Source organism: Protopterus annectens, chromosome 11.part0 (genome assembly GCF_019279795.1).
Source record: "Protopterus annectens isolate FY-2018-M chromosome 11.part0, PAN1.0, whole genome shotgun sequence".
In the NCBI taxonomy this organism is placed as follows: domain Eukaryota; kingdom Metazoa; phylum Chordata; order Ceratodontiformes; family Protopteridae; genus Protopterus; species Protopterus annectens.
In genome coordinates this window covers 882,063,049-882,088,785 of record NC_056745.1, presented here as the reverse complement: position 1 = coordinate 882,088,785, position 25,737 = coordinate 882,063,049, and the positions used below count along the sequence as shown (strand labels likewise).

General features: G+C 41.1%; 1 protein-coding gene across 1 annotated transcript in view; it reads right to left on the bottom strand.

Annotated features, from left to right (window-relative positions):
- The window catches only part of MON2 (MON2 homolog, regulator of endosome-to-Golgi trafficking), a gene marked incomplete in the record, with an annotated part of 2,751,369 nt that overhangs the window by 408,193 nt on the left and 2,317,439 nt on the right, over window positions 1–25,737 (bottom strand). The window contains 1 exon segment of the mRNA XM_044088289.1: window positions 20,111–20,733. Within this exon segment, the coding sequence (XP_043944224.1) occupies window positions 20,111–20,733 (623 nt within the window).

Below are 25,737 nucleotides of genomic sequence, written 5' to 3'. Positions count from 1 at the left end.
CTGACCAAGTTCGCAGACGACTGCAAACTAGGGGCTATAACTGACTCACCGGCTGACACAGATATCCTCCAAAAGGGTCTCACTGCGACGGATACCTGGTGTCAAAATCATGGCCTCAAGCTAAATGCCAAAAAGTGCATAGTTATTCCCTTTGGAAACAACAAAGTACCCACAAATTACCACAAAGGTGGTAGTCCCATAAATACGGAAAACGTAATAAGGGATCTGGGATCCAAGTAGATAGTAATCTCTCCTTTGATAATCACATTGCCAAAGTGGTTAGAAAATCCTTCTATGTGGTCCACCTAATCACAAAAGGGTTTGCATCCAGATCAAAAGATGTCATTGTGCCCCTCTACTCATCACTCATCAGACCCATCATAGAGTACAATGCCCCATTTGGGATGTACCTTACAAGACACCTGCAACAACTGGAAAGACCACAGAAGTACCTCACCAAGAGGATCACTGGCCTCAAACAGATGCCCTATGCAGCTCGACTGAAGTAACTCCAGCTGTACTCGGTTGCATACCGCCTGCTCAGAGGTGATCTCTGCCTGACATATAAGACCATGTCCAACCCAGAATTGATGGACATGCTCCACCTTAAGAAAACCTTATCCCCTTGAGCCACACGATCTAGGGATCTAAACCTCACCACAACAATAAATAGGACATGCTGGAGGGATAGATTCCTGTCCCAGAGACTTCCCATGCTTTAGAACAAGATTCCAATCTACATTAGGCAGAGCTCCTCGCTAGAACTCTTCAAGAGAAACCTTGGCAAGTGGATGGGGAACAGAAAGTTTACCCTGGAGATCACTTCAGTGGCTCTGCTGGACAGAGGCACAGGGAACTAATCTAAGGGGGCGGCGAAAGCCAACACATTCTGGCTAGGCTTATAAATGCCTTCGGGCAGATAGCCTAGTACCTACCTATGAACCTATGATCTTTCACACAATCCATCCACCTTTTTTGCTGGATGTCCTCGCTTCCTCTTACCTTCTTCCTGTCTGTCCCAACTCTTCCTCACCCGATTGTCTTTTGATTTTCTGCACGTCCAAACCACCGTAATCTGTTCTCTTTGATCTTTTCTGCAATCAGAGCTACTTTGGCTTCTGCTTTCTGTCCTCATTTCATCTGTCCCACAGTGTGCATGCTACCACCCTTCTCAGGCACTTCATTTCCATCACCTCTAGCTTCTTCAACTGTTCTGTCTTTACTGCCCAGGTTTTTGTACCATACAGTAGTACTGGTCACACCACTGTCTTCTACATCTTACTTTTCAGGTTCTTTGACATTCTTCTGTCATAGATTACACCTGACACTCTATGCCAGTTGGCTGCAGCCCCCCTGATTCAAGCTTTGACCTCTTCATTCAGACTTCCCCTCTCCTCAACCACCCTTCCCAGATACTTAAAGCTGTTTACCTGTTCCACTGTCTTTCCTTCCATCTCTATTTTCAGCTTCTTCTGATTTCCCCAGTTTGCTGCCATTACCATGGTCTTATCTGTGCTTAGTTTCATCCCAGTGCCTTCAGTTTTGCATTCCATTCTCCTATCCTTTGCTGAAGTTCTAGCTCAGAGTCTGCCTGTAATGCCACATTGTCTGCATAAAGCAACTTTGTTGATCTGCTCCCTCTGACCTGTAATGTAGTCCATAACCAGTATGAACAGCAGTGGGCTCAGAATTGAACCCTGATGTACATCCACTCCCACTGGGAACCCCTCTGTGAGGCCGAACACTGTCCATACTTGAGTCACTGGGTCCTTGTACACAGGCTGCATTAATTCTACCAGTGTTTTTGGGACTTCAAACCACTGCAGTACTGCCCAGGTCATCTTTCTTGGGATCTTGCCATATGCTTTCTCCAAGTCTAGGAATGCCCCAGTTAGACTCCCCCCTCATCTGTAGCTTCTTCTCAAGTATCTGTCTCACTGCAAACATTGGGTCAATTGTGTTGCATCCTGATCTGAATCCGAACTGCTCATCTCCCATCTTACAATTTACTGCACTGCGTATTCATTTATCTATCACCCTCTCCAGAACTTTCATGCAATGTGATACGAGTTTAATGCCTCTGTACTGCCACAGTTGTGGATGTCCCCTTTATTCTTGTACACTGGCATGAGTATTGCTTACTCTCCAGTCATCTGGGATACACCTTTCTCTCCACACTGCTATTATTACCCTCAGGAGCCATTTCTCCCCTATCTCACCCAGCATCTTTATCATATCTGCTGTGACCTCATCTGAGCCTGCTGCTTTCCGACTTCATTTTCCTTAGTGCTGTTCTTACTTCTTCTAGGGTGGGCTTCTCTTCTCTCATCGTAGGCTGTTTCTGGGGTAGTACAGCTTCTGTGGGTTTTTTTCATTCAGAAGCCGATGGAAATACTCCTTCCATCTGCCGTTGAAGTCCTGTGGACTGGTGAGCATGTTGTTGCTGGCATCGCTTATGAAGGGTGTCTGACTATCTTTACATATTATCATCTTCCATATTATCTTGGAATTGGAATGGTCTCACAGGTATAAGCAAAAAGGAAAGAATATTTAATTGCATTAAGAAAGGCAGAGCTAAAACAGCAATGACACATTTGGAAAGAACTCAACGTGCAAATTTGATACAGAAAGGATTTTAGGACGGCTATCCAGTACAATATCAGGGACAAAGGAAAATAAAAGTACTAGAGAAGTCCCTATAGCGATAGAAGAGTATAAAAAAAAAAAAAAAAAAAAAGATAATAATGGTAGATTTGTGGTAGCATTCATCACCTCTGGGATATCCTGCCAAGGATAGCCTAACTTCTGGCCAGTATACTAAAGCCTTTATTACTAGGGGCATCATATGTCAGATGTATACTCCCTACGTAAGCATAGGGCAGAAAGGTGAAGTATGTGTGCTGTCAAACCAGAGCTGAAGAGCTTCAGGAAAATAAGGAGCCTTGTGGAAAGGAGAACATGTACATCCTGGAACAGGAAGCAAGAAAGAGAAGACCTTCTTGGCCAGAAAGAAAATACCACCCATGGTAAAAGAGGAAAATAAAGGGTACTACGACGGAGACAGTGAATACTCCAACAGTGAAAAGGACATCTACTGTTATGGTAGGATTTTACACAACTGTACTATGTCCTTCCATATTACTCCTGCAGTATTCAATGCCTCTGGGAGAGTATAAAAGCTACTGTGAATGTAGGGAGGAGGAAGGCAAGGAGGACCCCCCCCCCCAAACCCAAGAAGGACATCCTTGGCAAATCCTGCCCTGGCTCTGGAAATGACATCCAGTGTGTAATGCTTAGTGAATGTGTGAACAGAAGACCAAGTAACAGCTTAAAGGATGGAGTTTGTGTCCAAACCTTTGAAGAAATCCCCTAATGAAGCCACTGCCCTAGTAGCATGAGCCCGAATAGAAGCAGACAACTAGTACAACAAAAAGAAATGACCCTGGAAATCCAGGAGAACTTGCTTAATAACTGCCAACCCAATGTCCTGGTTTGAAAAGACACAAAAAGTTGATCAGATTTACAAAAGGCCTTTGTTTTGTCTAATCAATATCTGTGCCGTCTAGGCAAGTCCAAGTTATGAAGAACCTTCTTATTAACAGACTGTGGAGAAGGGAAAAAGGAAGGAAGCTGGACAGACCGATTAAGGGTCAGTTCATTAACCCCCCTTGGGCAAAAAAAATAAAGATTTGTACAGAAAGACACCCTGTCTCTATGAAAAACCAAAAAAGGATAGTCTGTCATCAAGGTCTACAGTTCAGAAACTCTTCTGGCGGAGGTTAAAGCAATCAATAATACAGTCTTCCCAGGTGCAACGTTGCAAAAGGTTCAAAATGAGCTGAAGCCAGCTTTTTAATGACAAAATTAAGAGCCCAAGAAGGATGCCTTTTAGAAATTGCTTGACTTCAAATCTTGATGGCAGAAAAGGATTCAGCAGCAGACAGGCAGAAATTGCTGACCAATGAGCTTTCACTGAAGAATAAGCTAAGCCAGCATACAGCAGTAAACACAGGTAGGAAAAGACCAAGAGGACCCTCATTAAAAGGAGATCCTGGTGATGTTTAAGACACCAGGCAGAAAATCTCTGCCGCTTGGGCATATATGATTTTTCTGGTATTGGGTTTCCTGGCCTCTTGCAGGACCTTAAGCATGTCCTCAGAAAATTGGTGCCAGAAAAGAATCAAAACCCTATCGCCTAAAGTGTCAGTTACAGAGTGGAGGGTGGAGGAGAAATCCACTGTCCTATGTGAGAAGGTCCATCTGGTAAGGTAACATGTGATGATTTCCCCTGGCCAGATGGAATAAGAGGGGGAACCAGTGCTGTCTGTGCCAAAAGAGAGTCAACAATAAGATTTTTGGAGCGTCCTTCTTGATTTTGAGAAAGCCCTTGGAAAGAAGAGGAAGGGGAGGAAAGGCATAAATTAACATTCCCTTCCAAGAGAAAGACTTGGCATCCACATTCCAAGCCAAAGAACATAGGACAATGGAACAGAATTGATGGAGTTGTCTGTTCAGAGGGGAGGCAGAGAGATCCACTTGATGAATACCCCAGTGATGAAATATGTCCAGAAACACATCTTTGTGAAGCATCCATTAGTGAGACTGTGTGCTGGATCTGCTGAGACAATATGCCACAAGACTGCACTCTGAAGCGTATAGGCAAAGAGAAAGAAATAGGGGGACCCTAAGTGGTCAACCAGCACTGGTAGAGTTTTTAGAAGAATCTAAAACAGAAGCTGCTGTTAAAAAAGGAATAATTAGTACAGCATACAAAATACTGCATAATAACTATATGAATCAATCAGAGGAGATTAGAAAGGACTGGGAAGAGATATTGGTTAAGCAATTCACAAAGAAACAATGGTGGGGGATATATTTATGTCTCCCAAATATGCAACAAAGTCTAGATGATTTCAGATCTTTGCTTGGAAGTGTTTACATAGATATTTTTATATCCAAAGTAGACTCCAACGAATTTTTCCTCTGGTAGAGAGCGAACATTGGAGGTGTGATGGGGAAGAAAGATGTAATTGGGAACATATTTTCTGGGAGTGTAATGAGTTGGCACTGGCAGATTTTAAAGATTCCCTGCACACTGCTCTGTCAGACATACTGGATGATCAAACTGGTGTAACTAAGGAAATTATTTTTTTGAGCTATGATACAGAATTGGAATTGTCTAGACATAGTAAGGCATTCCTGGGTCTAATTATGGTGCCTGCCAAAAAAAGCAACTACTAGAAAATGAAAATTGAAGTCTAAACCAACTTCACTAGAAGTAGTGAATATAATAACAGAGATAAAACAACCTGAAATGGGATCTTTAGAAAAGGGTAAGACCAAATTACACTAAAAAAATGATGGGAACTGTGGGAACAATACATGCAGAGGAGGACTGAGGTTTAAAAAAAGACAGCATTTGAATGAGCTATCTAATGTTTGACTGACAATGACTGGATAGATTATAAGTGATATATAATGTTTGCAACTAAAATTATGTCAATATGGATTCTGATGTATAATGTTTGCAACTAAAATTAGGTCACTATGGATTGCCTATGTCATACATGATAATTTAATAAAGATTGTGCTCTGAAGGTATGTAGACTGCCTGTAGGGTCACCTGCAGACTGATGGCTATTTCCCAAACCTGAAGGGCTAGTGTGCAAAGGAAGGCAAGACCTCATGCCCCTTTGCTTGTGGAATATTCTGAGAGAGTTCCAGTTTTTTTCGATATATAAAATAAAATTAATGAAGATAAAACAAAGGCTATTAGCTGTAAACTATGTAACCACACATGAATTTGTTCATCACTACCCGTATTTATGGGGATATGATAAAATGAAGTATTTAGGAGTATTGGTTAAACGGATTCTGTTACAGCAGCTAAAGATATGGAAAGAGACTAAAAGATAATAAAGAAATTGAGAATCTGGAAGTATGGATATGGATAAAGTACAGTTTTGTACCTACCATAAATGTAGATGTTCGAGGATCCACATTGCTGCAGTCCTAACCATTGGGTAGTCCGCTGTCCAGTCGGCCCGAATACCAAAGTATATGGACGGCGCGGGGTCAAGCATTAGACTGATGTCAGGACGCTCAGTCTTTTCTTGCCCCAGATGTCAGAAGACCCTAAAAAGACAAGGCCCAAACCAAAAACACCAAAAAGCCCTGCACCAAACATATGTACAATATATACAAAATTACAAGAATATAGCCTAACCCACACCACCACCCCTAAACACAGAGGGAAGGAATGTGGATCCTCGAACATCTACATTTATGGTAGGTACAAAACTGTACTATGTTCTTCATTCCACATTGCTGCAGTCCTAACCATTGGGTAGAATCCCAAAGCAGAGGTAAGGGAGGCTGGCAAATCATAAGGAAGCAGGAGCTGTCAACATGCCTTGCAAAATAGCTGTGGCAAAACCAGCCCTAGATTTAGAGTAGAGAGAGAAGTGTAAAGTATGCACTGAACTCCAAGTAGCTGCCTCCAAAATATCCTTAGTTGCCACCCAAATTAGAAATGCTGTTGAAGTGGCAGTAGCCCTAGTGGAATGAGGCCTAATCCCAGCTGGAATCTCCTTGCCATGATGGGAATAACAAAATGAGATGCAAAACCCAATCCACTTGGAAATAGTTTGCTTAGACACAGGCTTGCCCTGAGAACTCAAAGCAAAAGAAACAAACAACTGCTGAGACTGCCTGAAATCCTTAGTCCTGCTTAAATAATAACGCAACTGCCTATGTACATCTAAAGTGTGCAAAACCTTTTCCCCCTTATTTTGGGGATCTGCATAGAAAGTAGGCAAATGAATAGTTTGGTTTAAAGCCACACTAGAAACCACCTTAGGCATAAAGGAAGGATTAGTACGTAATGATACCCTATCCTATGGAAAATCAAGTAATAGCCAACAAAAAGCAGTCTTCCATGACAAGTATTTCAATTCAGCAGTAGCCGCAGGCTCAAAAGGTTGTAGAGTAAGTTTCTCCAACACAAAATTGAGATCCCAAGCAGGAGTAGGAGCTCTGGGGGTCTTATATTCTTTGCCCCTCTAAGAAACTGCTTGAACAAAGGATAAACAATGGTGGGTCACAATCATAGTGAGCTGAAATTGCTGCAGCATGAATCTTAATGGAAGAGAAAGACAAACCTTTGTCCAATAACTCAGTAAGATATTGAAGAGCCACACTCAAATTAGGCTCAGAAATCTCCAAATTCTTTGCTGCACTCCAAAATAAAATCTCTTCCATTTTCTAGGTCTTCTGGCTTCCATAATCACATTTAAAACTTGTTGAGGAAGTTGAGACCTGCTGTGTTTCAAAACAGAATATGCCAGGCTGTTAGATGAAGAGAGTGAGCTTGACATTGGAGCAGGACCCCTCCTCTGAGATAGGTGGGGTGTGAATCAAAGTAAAGGCCATGGAGGCTTCCCCAGGCTCTTTAGTAGTGGGTACCAGTGTTGCGAGGCCAATCTGGAGCTATTAAAATCATCCTTGGGCTGTCTTGTCTGACCTTTAGGAGCACCTTTGGGAGAAGAGGCAGAGGTGGAAAGGCATACACATGAAGATTTTTCCAACTGAAAGAAAGAGCATCCACAACTTTGGCAGCTGGTGGTTTAGTGGAGAAGCGAACAGATCTATGTCTGGAGTTCCCCATGACACTGTCAAGTTCTGAAATACATGAAGATCCAGTTTCCACTCGTGGGGATCCATGATTTGTCTGCTTAACACATCTGCCAAGGAGTTCTGTGCTCAGAAACCTTGCCTGAAGAGTTAGTTGCAAGCTGCATAAAATCATTGCTTGCCTGCATAGAGGATAAGAATGTGTTCCGCCTTGTTTGTTGATGTACCACATGACAGTTGTGTTGTCTGTTAGAATCAACACCTGCCCTGGAAGAAGTAACTCCTTGAAAGCCTTTAATGCAAACTGGACTGCTAACATCTCCTTCATGTTGATATGTAGATGCTGTAGTCTGGCAGGCCACTTGTCTTGTATCCACTTTCCATTTAGATGAGCTCCCAAGCAATGTCCGAGGCATCTGTCGTTAAAATCTGACTGTTTAGGTGACATTCCTGAGCCCACCACAAAAATTCTTTTGAATGCAAGGTAGTATTTGAATGACAGTGTCCAAATCCTGGCAGTGCTGTGTCCATACATTTTGAGATACCATTGCAGCTTCCTCATATGCAGTTTGGCATTGGGAAGCACCAGAATACCTTGCAGTCAGCCCGGACTGAAGAGATAGTTGATGGAAGTAACTGGAAAGATTCTTTTGTTTGTGACTGCTGTATTCAGTCTCACACCCAGAAAGCACATGTCTTGAGAGGGTACTAGACTGCATCTTAGCACTGCTATGACATATTCCAAATGCTGTAGAAGGTCTTTCTTTTCTTGAGCCAGAATCAGGCAGTCGTTCAAGTAAGGATAGATTTGAATTCCTTTTAGCCTGAAGTAAGCTATCACTGGAGCCAGAACCGGGCAATGCAGAGAACTGATAATGAGAATTTAGTCTTATGGGCACATGAAGGTAAGCTTCCTTGAGATCTAAAGCTACCATCCAGTGATCTTTGCCCAGCAGAGGTAAAAGCTGTTGTAACGTCAACACTTTGAACTTGGGATTGTCCAGATAAGTGTTGAGGATAGATAAATCCAAAATTGGTCTCCACGTGTTCCCTTCTTTGGTACTAGGAACAGGCAGAGAATAAAATCCTAGGAGAAATTTGCTTGTCAGCCTCTTTTCTTTGTGGGATGATATCCAAAACCCATCTGTCTTGAGTAATTAAATCCCAATTTTCTTTGAAAAGAGACAGTCTTCCTCACCAGAAGTCTGAGCAGGTGAACTCCCTAGACTGGGAATCATAAGCAGGATATGTCCATCCCTTAGTAGGCCAATTTCTGCTAAACTTCGAGGTTGCACCTGCAAAAATCTTTAACAGTCTGCATAGACTTAGCCTTGTCCTCCATTTTCTTTAAAACTGCTTCAAACAACACATCAGACTGTAAAGGAGCATCCAAAATCCTTGTCTTAACATGCTCAGCTAAATTCTGATCCCTCAACCAGGCGAAGAACAGAACCAGTGGCAGCCAGAGGCCTGCACAGCATCAAAACCACATTGCAATGAATGCTTACCCACTTGTTCAGACACATGAACTAAATCCTGCAACTCTTTACACTCAATACCTTCCGCCAAAGCATCCACCTTAGATTTCAATTGTGAAAGGAGATAATTTTGATATTTTAGCATGTGAAACTGACAATTTCATGGCTAAAGTGGAAGAAGTATACACTTTCTTTCCCCATCTATCCAAAGCCCTTGCCTCTTTATCAGGAGGAACAGGATTTTTAACAACAGAAAAGATACTTATGAGCTTCAGGCACCCTATAGTACCTATCAGGTTTAACAGGGGCAGGAGGCAAAGAATCAGGGTTCAGGGAAGCCTCTGCAAAACATCTTCCACCACATTCAAAACAGGAGGTATAGCTAAGGGCTATGCTGGGGGTAAAACAGAATCAGAGAAATCTTGGCCTTCCCATTTAAAATGCTCCCTCATGAATGCAGAGTCTCTGGCTGAAGGAGTGGAATCATCCACATCCGAATCAGAATAAGGAGGATATGAACACTGCTCAAAACTCTCAAACTCAGGCTCCACCCTAGGCCTCTTATCAGGAAATCATAGTAATCAAATCCTCTGCCATTTTAAGCATATGTTTCCACTGAAGCTAAACCTGGCCTGCCTCTCAAAGAAGTCTTGGAAACAGAAGGACCCTCAGCCTGGCCTACCTCCTGAGAGGGCACATCCTGCAACAGTAAAGTCTCTGCCTGCTGAGACTAACTCCTGGCAAAACCTCCGGCTCCACTGAGCCTTCTAAGAAGAACCGGCGTCCGGGACTGCGGTTCTTCACTCTAAACTTTGCTGCTCCTTTGCGCTTTTGGCTTTTTTGACATCCGTCGAGCATCCGGCGCTATTTTATAATTCTTAGCGCAAGTTTGTTAATGGTAATCCCTATGAGGTATCTGTTTCCCCAAGAAATACAGTTATTCACTTTTTCTGACATCCGGTTAAATACTGAGGCAAAAAAAAAAAAAAATGTTTACCCTGACGCCCTGACATCAGTCTAATGCGCCTTGACGACCCGCAGCCCAGCCATATACTTTGGTATTGACTGACACTGGACAATGGTATGGTTAGGACTGCAGCAATGTGGAATGAAGAACATCAAGATACAGGCAGTGAAAATGTTTTTACTCCCTTTAGTTTTAAGCATAGGTCAGGCAAATTTGTTATCAACCAGAGGAGAAGTTGCGGACAGTGACTAATAAAGAGTTGAAGGATTTTATCTGGGAGAGGAAGAGGGCAAGAGTCAAGTGCCACAAGTTGATCCTTCTAATAAGGACAAGGTGGTTTACAATTACCTGATCTGAAGGGATATTTGAGAGCTAAACAGTTAAGTCTCTTACACATAAAGGCACAAAGCTGCAGTTCATAGTGGAAAGAGATGATGATGAAACAGGAGGAAAATTCAAGAAATAAGGACACAGTGAGATTTTGGTTGCACATCCTTAAGGAGAACAGCACCAGCCATACTGATTATTATATTTCTAAAGTAGCAGATATACAGGCTGTAAATAACATGTCCTATGTAGAACACCTCATTGCCCTATCCATGTATTGTCTCCTACAGGTTGTTGAGGGGAGATCTATTGTCTGGCATACAAGGCACTGTCAGAACCAACTCTGGTGGACCTCCTGCGTATCCGCAAAACAAACAGCACCAGAACTACCTGTTCTAAAGACTTAAACCTTGCCTGTGACATAAATAGGACCTGCTGGAGAGACAAGTATATATCCCACAGACTACCCCTTCTCTGGAAAAGGCTCCCCATCCATGTGAAACAGAGTTCCTCCCTAACCCAATTTAAGTACAACTTGGACAACTGTATGGGGAACAGGAAATTCATCTCTGGTCTGGCACCTATGTCTCTAATGGACACAGACAGCCTGTAAATGGTTCATCTCCCAGGCCCCTGCTTATAATTGCTTCATCTCCCAAGCTCATGCTTACACTTATCAAAGGTACCAGAACTTGTCAGATATTTGGGATGTATGGTTAGGCTTAAAAAGGCCTTTGTGGTCATTAGCCTAGTAAACATCTAAGAACCTATAAGAAAGTATATTACAAATTAAGCCAACATGTGAATGGAGAAAAGAGATTCTGCCGATTGGGAAAACTGCAATTAGTAGTACAGAGTAGGCAAGAGAGGGCTGGAATTTACTGAAGCAAGCTGGCAAGGTAACAAACAATTAGACAGGGAAAGGTAATAGAATGGGAAGAGGGCAAGAAGACATTTGGACTGCAGTCTAGAGACTGGCTTCCCTATCGGGTATTTACATCAGAGTATAGGCAAAGAGAACGGGATAGGGGTATCCTAAATCAAACACCTGCACTAGTTTGTGTTTTCAGTTGAATCTAAAAGCTGCTGCTGTTAAAAAAGAGATAATTAGCACAACATATAGGAATCAATCTGAGGAGGTGAGAAAAGACATTAGATAAGCAATTCCCAACAAAACAAAAACAATGGGAGGACATATGAATGGCTTCCAAATATGCAGCAGAATCTAGAAAATTTAGGAGTTTTGCCTGAAAGGGTTTATATGGGTTCTTTTATACCCAAACAGACTCCAAAGAATTTTTCTTCAGGTAAATGGCAAATGTTGGAGGTGTAATGGTGAAGAAAGAGGTACTTGCCAGCCTAAGTTCTCAGAGTCTAATGATTTGCAAAACTAAATTTCCTAGAGAGTACTGTGTCAGGAACACTGGGCGAGCAAGTGAATTTAACTAAGGAAATTACTTTTTTGAAGTGAGATACAGGATTTGAATTGCCTAGACGTTGTAAAGCCTTGTTGAGTATAATTGCGGGGGCTGCCAAAAAAAAAAAAAAAATACCAGAAAATGGAAATCAAAGTCTAAATCAATCAAACTTGATACAATGAATATTTTAGCAGAGATAAAAGAAAAGGAAGTGGGATCTTTAGAAAAAGGAGGGAGAAAATTACATAGAAAAAAATGGAAATTATGGAAAACTGTATATGCAGAAAAATGTTTTGAAGGGGTAATGAGGTTTAAGAGAAGGCAGGAACTAAACAATTAATGTAATGCTGGTTTGATTATATTGTACAGAACAATATATGTGATATACAATGCTTGTAAATATGAACCTAAGATAGTGTGATTAGTTTTATCTAAATGTAAGTTTATGTCACAAGTGATGATCTAATAAAGGAGTTTAAAAAAAATTCTGTATCCTACACGAGGTGTCATACACACACTTACTTCCAAATGCACGTCTTTAAGTAACATGCAAGCAAATAATACTATACAAAATACTATGCAACATAATGTTGCTTAAGGCCTTACATTCCACTTCAGAAGTTCAGTGAGCAAAAATGGTAGACTAAGAATGCAAGAGGAAAATTTGCTTGTCTGCATTTGACTGACCTAACTTCTGACTGTACAGTATTTTTAAAAAGGTAATCTACAATGTATACAGTGTGACTCGTTCTGCAGTAACTAGTGTCCAATAAACCAGGAGCTGTACGACACGAAACCCAAACTCTTAGTCAGCAACTGATTAAAAGACAGCAAGCTAAGTAATAATAACTTATCACACACCTGTTGAAAATAAAACTGCACCACTATTAGCTTAGAGTCCAAGCTCTTCAATATTTCTTATGGCTGAACAAGGCAAAGGGAGACAGTGGCTAAAGCATAAACAGTTTCAGCAGCTGCCAGACAGAAATGATCCATGAATTCTCATGGAATGAGTTGGCATTTTTTTGTCATTTGGCAAAAAAGTCAAAGGTTTGCAGAAGCAAATAAGTAGCTGTCATTTTTAGGACTGAACTATGTTTGCTCCTATTGCTTACTAAATTAACAGTGGGTAAAAGTACAGTTGTGTACACTTACCATAAATGTAGATGTTCAAGTGTATTCACTGCTGCAGTCATTACATTTGGGCAATCCTGCTGGCAGGTTGCCCTCAGTCGGCCTGAATTCCAAAGTCTTGGGTCCTGCGTTGGCTGCTGTCGCCCCTTCCCTGACGTCAGGTCATCAGGGGTATAAAAGAAGGAGCCAATGCCATTTTCTTCAGTTTTTCTTGCCCCAGATGTTAGGTGCCCCCTAAAAGGGTAGCCAAAATTTATATATATAAAAATACATGCACCAATATAAACTTTACCTTCATCTACAAGCAAATACACCACATAGGTTGTATAAATCAGAGAAGGAAAAACAAGTTCCAGCAGAAAAAAGGAGGATGGCGGGTGGGTAACCTGGACTGCAACAGTGAATACACTCAAACATCTACATTTATGGTAAGTGTACACAACTGTACTATGTTCTTCGTGTTTCACTGTTGCAGTCATTACACTTGGGTAGAGTCCCAAAGCTATGGTTGGGAGGCTGGAGCTAAACAGCAGTAGGAGCGGCTAAGAGGCCCTGCAGAACTGCAGTGGCAAAGCCTGCCCTGGATTTAGAGTAGAGTGGCAGATGATAGTGCTTTGTAAAGGTGTGCACTGAACTCCAAGTAGCAGCCTCTAAAATGTCTTTGGTTGGTAGTCTCTTGAGAAAGGCTGCTGAAGTGGCTTGCAGCTCTGGTTGAATGTGGCCTAATGCCCTTAGGCACTGGCTTGCCATGTTGAAAATAGCAGAAAGGATAGCAGTGGCCTATCCACTTTGAAAAAGTCTGCTTTGAGATAGCCTTTCCTTGTGATCCTGCAGCATATGCCACTAGTAATTGCTCTGTCTTTCTGAAAGCTTTGGTTCTGTCCAAGTAGAATCTAAGCTGTCTGTGTACGCCCAAAGAATGCAGAATTCTCTCCCCCTTGTTCTGTGGATTTGGATAAATCGTTGGCAGATGAATAGTTTGGTTAAGAGCCACACTGGACACCACTTTAGGCATAAATGTCAGGTCTGTCCTCAGAGAAAACCTGTCTGGATAAAACATGATAAAAGGTTCCACAGCCATGAGTGCCTGTAGCTCTGAAACTCGTCTTGCAGAAGTTATTGCTAGGAGCAGAGCTGTTTTCCAAGATAAAAACTTTATATCAGCAGTAGCAGCTGGCTCAAAAGGAGGCAGGGTTAGTTTTTCCAAGACATAGTTGAGGTCCCATGCAGGTATTGGTGATCTTCTTGGAGGCCTTAAATTTTTGGCTCCTCTGAGGTACTGCTTTAATAAAGGATGAGAAAAGATTGGTGGCTCTGTATTGTAATGAGCCAAAATGGCAGAAGCATGAATTTTAATTGATGAAAAAAATAGGCCTTTGTCCAGCATCTCAGTTAAGTATTGCAAAATCTGAGGAATATTTGGTACATATATATCAGTTCCTTGTGCCTGGTTCCAAGCACAGAATCTTTTCCATTTTTCAGCATAAGATTTTTCTAGTACTAGGCCTTCTGGCTTCCAAAATGACATCCATCACAACTTTACTGAGAGGTGTTTTGTATGATTACATTATCCACCATGCTGCCAGGTTTAAAGTCCTGAGTTGGCTTGCAGGATTTGATTGTTTTGCTGGGACAGTAGATGGTGTATTTGAGGTAAGGTCCAAGCTGGGCATTGAGACAAATTCCTTAGGATTGGATACCAGTACTGGCGGGGCCAGTCTGGGGCAATCAGTATCATCTTTGGCTTCTCCTGTCTGACCTTTAGGAGCACCTTGGGGAGGAGTGGCAGTGGAGGAAAGGCATATACTGACAGGTTTTTGCAGCTGAAAGATAGGGCGTCCATTTTCCATGCTGGTCTGTGATTTTCCAGCTGAAAGATAGGGCGTCCATTTTCCATGCTTGTCTGTGATAAGTCCTTGTGCAGAATCTTTTTAGTTGGTAGTTGTGAGGGGAGGCAAATAGATCTATGTCCGGGCATCCCTATTTCCTTGTTATCATGCTGAAGACTTGTGGATCCAGCTGCCACTCGTGGGGATCCATGAGGTTTCTGCTTAGTTCGTCTGCCAACGTATTTTCCTTTCCTGTCAGGAATTGTGGCTGCAGATGTACTTGGTAAGTCAATGCTGTGGCCCACAAAGTCATGCCTAGTCTGCAAAGGGGGTAAGAATGTGTGCCCCCCCTGCTTGTTTATACACCACATGACCGTGGTGTTGTCTGTCTTTATCAGTAGCTGTCCTGAATGAAGTAGGTCCTTGAAGGCTGTCAGGACATTTTGAACAGCTAGCATCTCTTTCTGATTGATATGCAGATGCATTTGGTTTGAGGACCATGTGCCCTGAATGCATCTTCCTGCCATGTGGGCCCCCCCAAGCATAATTTGATGCATCCGTTGTTAGTGTCTGCCTGACTGGGGGTAATGTGAATAGCTGTCCCTTGTTGTGGTGACAAGCCTTCGCCTACCATTAAAACTCCTGTTGCAGGCAGGGAATGAGAGTAATCATGGTCTCCAGGCTGTGTCAATGTTGAGTCCAAACACTTTTTAGGTACCACTGAAGTTTCCTCATATGCAGTCTTGCATATGGAATTAGTAAGATGTAGGATGCCATGAAGCCCAAAGCCTGCAGAGTATTTCTTGCAGATAACTGGGCCTTTGTTGCCAACATCTTGAAATAGGTAGTCAGTTGCCTTTGTTCGTCTGGTGTGAGATAAGCCATCTGGGCAGTTGTATTTAAGCTTGCACCCAGGAATATTATCTCTTGAGATGGTACTAGTTTTGATTTCTTTTCATTGACTGTGTACCCTAGGCATGTTAGAAGTCTTTTCAGAAATGCCAGATGCTGTAGAAGAATGTCCTTGTTCTCTGCTTGAATTAGACAGTCGTCCAAGTAAGGATATATTTGTATTCCTCTTTGTCTGCAGAATGCAATTACTGGTGCCAGGCACTTTGTAAAGACCCTGGGCGCAGTAGATAAGCCAAAGGGCAGTGCAGAGAATTGGTAATGCATTGAGCCAGCCTTGAATCTGATGTATCTTCTGCATGATTGTCTGATTGGGACATGCAGGTATGCCTCTTTTAGGTCTAAAGTCACAAGCCAAGCATTCTTGCCCAGCATGGGCAGAAGCTGCTGCAAAGTTAACATTTTGAATTTTGGTATATCCAGGAATGTGTTCAGAATAGATAGGTCCAGTATTGGTCTCCAGGCCTTGTCCTTTCTGGGTACCAAGAAGAGTCTTGAGTAAAATCCTTGTCCCTGCTCTTGCTCTGGTACTTGTTGAATGGCCATGAGGGATGAGACGTGTTTTTGTGCCTCTGCCCATTGAGTTTTTGGCAGATCTGGCCAGCCGTTTGCCTTTGGCAGGGTATGGAAATGGAACTTGTAGCCTTGTGACACTGTTTAGAACCCACTTGTCCTGGGTTATAATGTGCCAATTTTGAGAAAAAAAGTGCTAATTTTCTCCCTAAGGGTGCTGCCAGAAGATAAGTGCTTGGTGCAGGCAGGGTGAAGTTATTGGGACTGTTTCCTGTAAGGTTGTGATCTGTCTTCTCCAACTTGGGAGGTAGAAGCACCCCATTGCTTTGACCTGTATGAACCTTGCACCTGGAATCTGCCTCTAGGGCGTCTGGATCTGCCCCTTTGAGGTCTGTCTGACACAGGAAAGGATCAATTCTTTGTAGGCCAGTGTCTACTAAACCTAGGTGGCTGTACTTGTAAAAAAATCTTTGACAGTTTGCATAGATTTAGCTTTGTCTTCCATTTTCTTTAACACCTCTTCTGTCTTAACACCAAACAAAGTATCATGCTGTAAAGGTGCATCTAATAATTTAACTTTCACATGATCAGGCAGATTTTGTTCCTTTAACCAAGCATGCCTCCTAATTACAGAACCCATAACTGTGGCCCTGCAGGAGGCCTCCAAAGAATCAAAACCACATTGCAAAGTATGTTTTCCAACTTGTTCAGCTGCATGCAATAAATCCTGCATTTCTTTGTTTTCTGCACATTCAGAGTTTAACAACATTTTCTGTTTAAGCAATGCGATGACATGTTGCTGATATTTGAGCATATAAAACTGACAGTTTAAGGCCCTTATAGCCAAGGCAGCAGATGTGTAAACCTTTTTCCCCATCTAGCCAGTGCCCTAGAATCTCTGTCAGAGGGGGTAGGGTTTTTTGCAGTGGAAGCCTTAACTCCTTTGGGACCCTGTGAAATGGTCTCTGGGTCTGCAGCAGGGTTTTAAAAAGGAATTTATGAGAGTCAGGAACCCTGCAATTTCTACCAGGCTTAACAGGAGCTGGAGGTAAGGAGTCAGGGGTAAAACTAGACTCCGAAAACACATCATCTACAATGTCTAACACAGGTGGAATGGCTAGAGGCCTGTGTTGAGGAAGTAAAAGGAAATCTCTCAGCCTCTTTTTAGATTCTGAAAATCTTGGCTCTTCCAGTGGAAATGCTCCTTCATGGTATGCAAGGTTTCCCCAAAAGAATAGTCCTCTGGAGGAGAAGCTGAAGGTATAGATTCTTCAGCATCAGAATCCTCATAAGGGGGAAGAGAATATTCCTGATCAGAAGAGGAATCAGAAGAAAATAGCAACCTGATCTGAAGATTCATAGTCCGTCTCTTGCCTAGGCCTCTTATCAGGAGGGGGATGGGAACCCCTGATCAAGGTAATCAAGTCTTCGGCCATTTTGAGCATCTGTTTTTTGGGCATAGAGGCCTGTCCACGTGGCTCTTGAGTTTGTTTCTTTGCTTTAGAAGGTGCTTTAGTCTTTGCCTTTGAAGCTGAAGTCGGTTTAATGTAAAGATGTTTAGGTCTGAATACACCCTCAGAAGCTGGTGCCTGCTCAGCGGCTCCGGACCCATCTGAGGGAATAGTATCCGAGGCTCCAATACTTTGTAGTGGCATGGCTGACTCCACGTGGGAGTTGGTAGTGGCCTGCGACTCTAAAGTAGCGGGCATCAGGGGCTGCGAAAGTGCCTCACTGAGAACCGGCAAACTGGCGACTGGCTTGGGAGAACCTTCGTCATCGGTTTTGGGCCTTCGGGCACCGCGCAGCAAGAAAGACTGAAGAAAATGGCGTCAGCTCCTTCTTTTATCCCCCTGACGACCTGACATCAGGGAAGGGGCGACAGCAGCTGACGCAGGACCCAAGACTTTAGAATTCAGGCCAACTGAGGGCAACCTGCCAGCAGGATTACCCAAATGTAATGACTGCAACAGTGAAACACGAAGATCATCAATAGTTTTCGCCTGTTTTAGAAGTAACAACGAAATGCAATGAACCCATGGAAAACGACTTCCTGAGAAAAGCAACTCGAACACTAACATTTTTTAAGGAGCTGCTAGCATTTAGATGTATAAACTTTGAAGTAGTAGTAGTAGTAGTAGATTAAAAAAAAGTTAATTCCTTATCTAGATGGGATTTGGGTGTGGCACACAGACTGTCTTTTCTGTAAAACAGGATGTTTCATAACTAAGCTGAGCTTTCTACATGTGTTAATGAACTAACTGTGTAAAGACAGTTACTTTGATGTTCTGGCAAAAAGTGATCCGATACTGTTAAAATGTCATGCACAGTACAGGCACTTGTATTTATGATGGAATTATATACAATGCTAAGTACGCTCCATGGCTTAATCTACATGCATATAACAAGTGCATGATGTTTCAATAAAACAAGTGTACACACTTAAAATTATGCAATAAAAAGTTTTGTTACAAAATCTTGGAGTAAACATTTACTGTACGAGTCATAAAGATCATCAAGGAGCTAGAGCAAATCTCATCGGGAAAGATTTGAGAGATACTGACAATAAATGTACACTGTAGAGAAGAAAGTTATACTAGCATCTCAGTACAGCATTCAGTTCTGGCAACAAAACAGGCATGGAGACCAAGCTGACAGAACGTTAACTGATCTAAAGTGACTGTTCATCCAAACTCTGTAATCTTCTTCACACTGACCTTACATATATTCTCTTGCTTACACTTGGGCAAAGGACACAATGAAATACAGGGCTCAGACTGAAATTTGTCAGAACTGATCAGTGCTCTACCGTGGTAAACAAATTCAAATAAATAAATAAGATCGGCTCTGACATGATTACAAAGACAGCAGGAGGCATGAGAGAAATCTGAGCTACATACTGTGTCCTGATAACTGAGCTTCACTACCAGTAATATGCTAAATTTTTAAACTGCAGAGTTATGAAATGAAAGTAATACACAAGATGCTAGCTCATACAATGTAATATCTACTACCACAAATACAAAACCATGCTGAAAGGCAAAGCTGCTCTCATTCATAAAGATAGTAAACAAAACTGATAAAATAAGCAATAGGGCATATGGTGGTATAAAACTCACCTAACATGAATTGAAATATAAGGTGCAGCCAAGGTCACCTAACCAACAATGGCAGTGGTCTACATCAACCATCATCAAAGTGACTGGTAACTATTCCAACCTGGTGGTGTACAGGGATAAAGCTCAGACTATGGCCTAGGCACCCCAAGATTGGAAAGGAGTATTGCGGTGGGGAGGGGTGGGTAGCAAAGACAGCCACAGGCTGTAGATATCCTTTGGAGGAAGGGGGTGGATTTGTGACTTGATGGTCTGCATATGGCACACCAAGCTGCTAAGGGGTGGTAGTCGTCAAGTGTACAGGAGTGTATAAGGGAAGACACTTCAATTCCCATGGTGATGTGAATTGCATGACCCCCACCAAGGGGAACGGTTATACCAATAACAAATGTCTTCATTCACTGGATACCTACAAAGACATAAGTAACTGTGATAGCTACCTGAATCATACTACCACCCTCCCTGCATTTCTCTGAAAGACAAGCTCAAGTCTGACTGGGAAGGCTTGGTGGTTGGCAGGTGTGGGCAGAAGCATAAAGAAAACCAAATTCTGCAACTATGATCTGAATCATTTTTGTAAAATGTTATGCATTTTTAAACATCAATTTCAGTTGGATCACTGTGCTGTAGGATAAAGGCATACATTAAAAATGTTCTTGAGCTATTAATACCTAGCACTGTCTTCTGCCTATTTCACAATATGCTCTACTCCCTATGAAATGTTTATTTTTTTTCAACAATGAACATTTAAACAAATGAAAATACTAAGAAACAATGAAATATTACTTACCTTCTGAAGACCATCCAATGAAGTCAGAACTGCCTCCTGTAGACTAGTTAATACAGCTTCAGTATAGGAAGGAAGAATAAAAGGTGAAGCATCAGAGCTGATTGGAACTGATACAGACCCATGTAGTATTGCTCCAAGCTTTTTCAGATCATCCATACTGAATCCAGTTTTGATGTGCTGGTAGACAGCTGGGAAGATCTGGATCAAAGCTGTAAGGAAAGGTTGGCTGGGTATAAAAATGATTTTTTCACAACTTGCAGGAGGTTTTGTACTCTCAGAACCTATTTTATACCAGGTATTCCAAGCAGCCCACCACAAGGAGGAATCTTCAATCTCATCTGTTACAGTGATCTGCTCAGGTCCAGTGTATTTTCCAAGTCTTTCCCCTAAAGAGTCAATTCTAGGCAGTGGCCTGCCAGGTCCAGTAGGAGTCACTGGTGCAGTCACACCTGGTACACCAATAGCAGAAAATGTTTCTGGCTTTTCAAATTCTTTGACAGGTGTAACTATTTGAAGGATTTCCTGGAAACTTTTTAGAGCAGCTAATGAAACTTCATTGTTTTTGCTGAGTGCAGCTGAATGGATGTGATCCAAAAGGACATCCCATGCTTTAGTAAAGTCACCTACAAAAGAACAAAATGTTCTTATTTAGTTAGTAGATAACTGAACATCTATGAGTTACAGAATCCATCTACACAATAAATGAAAAGTTAAAATAGATTATCTGCATGAAAAAACTCACGTTACAAAGTGTTTTGCTTGTCTAGACCTGGCATGCCATTATTTTTTTTAAAACCAATGTAGCAAATTTTTGGTACTACTTTTTTCAAGACATCCTTCATAGGGTGTCATGGAGGAAGTGGTAGTTAAGTAACAGAAGTTAATTACTTTATGAATTGCAAACGGATACCTGAAAAAATCAATCTAAGAATATGTTGATTCAATATACTCTTTTCATCACCTTTCCCTACACTTCACCTTAAAATTACCAGTTGCAGTGCCTGATGACTGCTCTTTAATTGCAGGGCCCACACCTTATCCAAATCATCCATTTAGCTGCAATATATTTGCCATAAATGCTTTATCATTACTCTGCCTGATTTACTTGCCATATCATTCATTAATAGTCATTAAGATCAACAAACTTGTGCATTATTTTTCTCTTCTAATTTCTAGCATTCACCTTTTATTGTCATGGTCATTAGTAAATAACAAGAGGGCCTTCAACCCTCTGTCAGACTTACTAGCCAAGAGTACTCCAACAATGTCAGAGATTTTGCCAGACTCAATTTGTTATTAAACATCTTTTCTATTGCCCCTGAATTTCCTTCCTGAAAAAAAAAACTAAAGGCTCACAGGACCAAAAAAAAAGCTGACCTATCATCCCAGCGTCACACCAACAATACAATCCATTGGCTTACAGGTAGGAAAATCATTGTATTCTAGACAGTGCAAGCTTATGCAAGCACTTTTCTGCAAACACTTCATAATTTTCTGATTTCTAGCAAATCTGGGAAGTAAACCGAAGAGCCCCCATGCCTTGTTGTTTATATATTCCGCTAATTAATCTGTCCAAGTCAATCATCTTTCAACACCTGATTCCTTTGTAGCCTGCACTGATGATGTAGACATAGACATATGAATTTGATTATGGCTGAAGCAACCCAAATTTGAGTAGCATGTCAGGCACTTAGTGCAGGCACCTCATGGGAGAAGGAGCAGGGTATGTGCTCAGGGCCGCATCCACATGGGTTAATTTCCTTGGTGGAGACTGGGGAAACAACTGCATGGTGCCTCCTGTGGGTGGGAAGGGGCAATTCAGCACTGACATCCACTGCACACCCCACTAAAAGGCTGTCAGTGGGCAGGTACACTGGGGTAGGTACTACATAAAAAAAATCCTAGACTACCCCCAATGACTGCTTAAATTATGCCCCCTTATGACTTAACCCATAATCCCCCCTTGTGGAAGAAAGAATGGGCTGACTGGCTAGGATAGATGTTAGTAGAAGCTAAGTGAAAAAAAATCTTTTATATTCCTCAGCACTTAATATGCCCCTCTATTTGCTTACAGGATGACTAGTTCACTCTTTCTTCAATAAAAGGGAAGCCACTCCTAGATATTCCAACTCTGTCATCTGCAGCAAGTCATGGTACTCCAACTAAAAAACTAAGGAGAGACCAAATTTAGCCTCTGATTGTTTTCAGGTCAACCCCCTGCCCACCAGTCGCTCTCAACTTCTCCCAATATCTGTTCCTACTTCAACCACCTATCCCCCACTCTCGCCTGCTTCCAATATATCAAAATGGTCTTCCACTTTTTTCCCTTTGCATAGCCCGTCCTCTTCCTGTTAACTTCTGTCACTATAATCAATGGCCAGAAAAGTATCTCCCCTCCTTTAATTCCTTTATTTGTAATAAGTATTTTACTGCAATAACTAAATGTTTCATTACATATGGGACACCTTCCCCTCACTATATATATATATATATATATATATAGAGAGAGAGAGAGAGAGAGAAATAATATAGATCACACACACATGTACACATTATGTACATACACATATATATATATATATATATATACACACACACACACACACACACACACTCACACACACAAAATGAAACTGCCCTTAGTTTCTGTGCATCCTATATTGACAGAAATAGATTAATGCTTTCCATTTTCTTCACGACAATCATTTGGAGATGATACATTATCTTAACCTCCACTCCTCTGAAGTACAAATTAAACCCAGGACCCCTAACTTCCCTTACCTCTATACTCAAAACTAATTTATACCCGGTTAACTTGCACTTTGTCTCATCCCATACAAAACTGAGTATCAGATTCTTGAGAGATTTCATGAAGAACTTAGATGGGTGGTCATCTCAACTGGAAATTATTTGCATGCATACAACACCAGTGGTAATGTGAAAAGAATGCAAAGCTTGCACCTCTAATCAAAATACAACATGAACATTTCCAGCTCCTAAATTACCCTTTTTATTTAACAGTCAATGTTCCTATTTCTTTATTAGAGAATTTTATAGAGAGTTCCTCAACCCCATTACCAGGTACTTGATATGGATTACTTCCCATAAGTAACCATGGAACTACTTAATCTTATCTCATGGTATACGATTCACCACTATTGTTCAAGTTCACTGCAATTTATTTTATAGTTAGAAAACTGCCCAAACCACATATACTTTTCAAATAACCTATCTATGCCATCCTATGGGCTGGTTATATAAACCAGTACATAATTAAAGAATAGCATAATCATCATCTCCTCATTTCCGACCATACAGATCCATATTAACTAACTTTCTTACCATGGCTGCCAGAGGTTCCATGTAAAATACAAATAGTATGGATGATAAAGGACACCCCTGCATGCTTCCCTACTTAATCAAAAGATGGAGGGAGTTCCATATCCATCTTTACCCTAACACATGCTCATCATAATCTGCCATCACCAACTTCATAAAACCTCTTGAATATCATACTGGTCTTGATAAATAACACTTATCCAGTCTGATTAATGCCTTCTCAGAATCCATAATCACTACCTCCAGATCATTCCTTGCATCTTGAACATTCTTCATAACCATAATCATTATCATAATACTGTCAAAGGTCTACCACCTTCCTCAGATAAACACACAGTATGCATTGAAAGAGCAGTCTTGTATATATAAACCCAGGCAACTTACTGTGAAATCTAGCAACCAAGATAGCCATAAGCAATTTGCATTCATTATTTAATATTGATAAAGATGTACAGGAAGATGTCAGACTTTGATCCTTCCCCTGTCACTGCCCACCTAAGGTATTCTCGTATGCCCTCCTAAGCAGAACCTCATTAAACAATTTTATAAGCATTGGTATCACCAACTCTAAAATCTGCTTGCAAAATTCCACAGTGAGGCCAACCATTCCTGGGGCTTTATCCTGAGCTTGCCGACTTACTAATTCCAAACTTTACTCCGGGTCAATCGGTATAATTAAATCTCATGCCCAACAACCACCTAAAAATGGAAGACTTACTTATTTAAGGAAACAACTAATCTTAATCTTCCACTCATCCCATCTGGTCTCCACAACACATTATTTTTCATAATACTCCCAAATTTCTCTGCAATTTGCTAAGGATATCTGGCCAAAGAAGTTTACAAATGAGATCTTACCCTACTTACAATTAACTATGCTCTCTGAAGCCTTAGTCTAAATACCAGCACTTTCTGGTACCTAGCATAACTAATATAAAATATATATTTGCTGACAGTGGACTAATTTTTTTCTTTTATAACCTTTAATCACCACTGTTAATCTTAAGGCAAATTAAAATGGAGCAAAAGCCAATAATGTACTAGAATTAATAAAGCCATACTGTACCATGCGACGACATTCCATGTGTATGTGTATATGTATATATATATATATATATATATATATATATATATATACACACACACACACACACATATATATATATATATATATATACACACACACACACACACATATATATATATATATATATATATATATATATATACACATATATACACACACACACACATATATATATATATATATATATATAAAATATCCATCAGCTCCAACCTAAAATTTGCCTTCTGATATCAAGAATGTAAAGTATAACTAGTGAGTCCTCCTTGATCAAAGCAAAAACATCCCTTAAGCCCACTGCTTTTGAATACTGTTTCATGGATGGAATGGCTTACATTGAGACACTAGAAGTTCTTGGGTCTACTTCCACATTCCTTCTGCCAGTTTAATCCTAGTCCAACCTAAAAAGCAACAGCTGTAATCTTTCTAAGGTCCTCCTTATTCAAACCCAGAAGGAAATAACACTGAACATTACTATCACATTTCCTCAAGTATTCCTTCATACCAACAAATGTTCCATATGGATCTGATATGGCATCCACCACCATTATAGCACACATCTTAAACAGCAGTAACAAAAAAATAGACCCAATTTATCAGCCCCCTACAGGATGATGCAAATCCCCCTCATATAATAAACCTCCTATACAGTATTTTTACGCATCCATTCTCAGTAAGATACGACTCCTGCAATGCTATAACCCCAAGTCCTTAAATATGTAACATCCGTCAAGACTCTAGTTCACTTAACGGAGTTTGTCAGCCCAGTTATAATTTATATAAGGAACTTTACAACAAGCAAGTTTGTTGTACATCACTTTTAAATTTCATATGCTCAGTAAGTTAATATACAACTTCCTCCTAACCATCTTGGTTTATTATCCCTTCAACTGCAATGTCTCTTCCTCCTTAATGCCCTAACTAGTATATCACCCATTCCTAAAAGAAACCTTAGCGCACTTGCTAGTATTTTAGTGCCAAGTGTTCTAAAATGGAATCTTAGCAATCTTCAACTTCATTAGGATCTTGTGTCAGGAAATGGTAGTTATTTGCTTACGAACTGCTAGACCCTTTCATTTTGCCCATCTCATATGACCTATGGGTCCTCGAGCCTCCTGTTGTATCTGATCCAGCCTCAAGCCCCTCAAACAATTATTTTCCCATCATGCCCTAGTGTGTGTTGGTACAGCAGATCGAGTTTGGA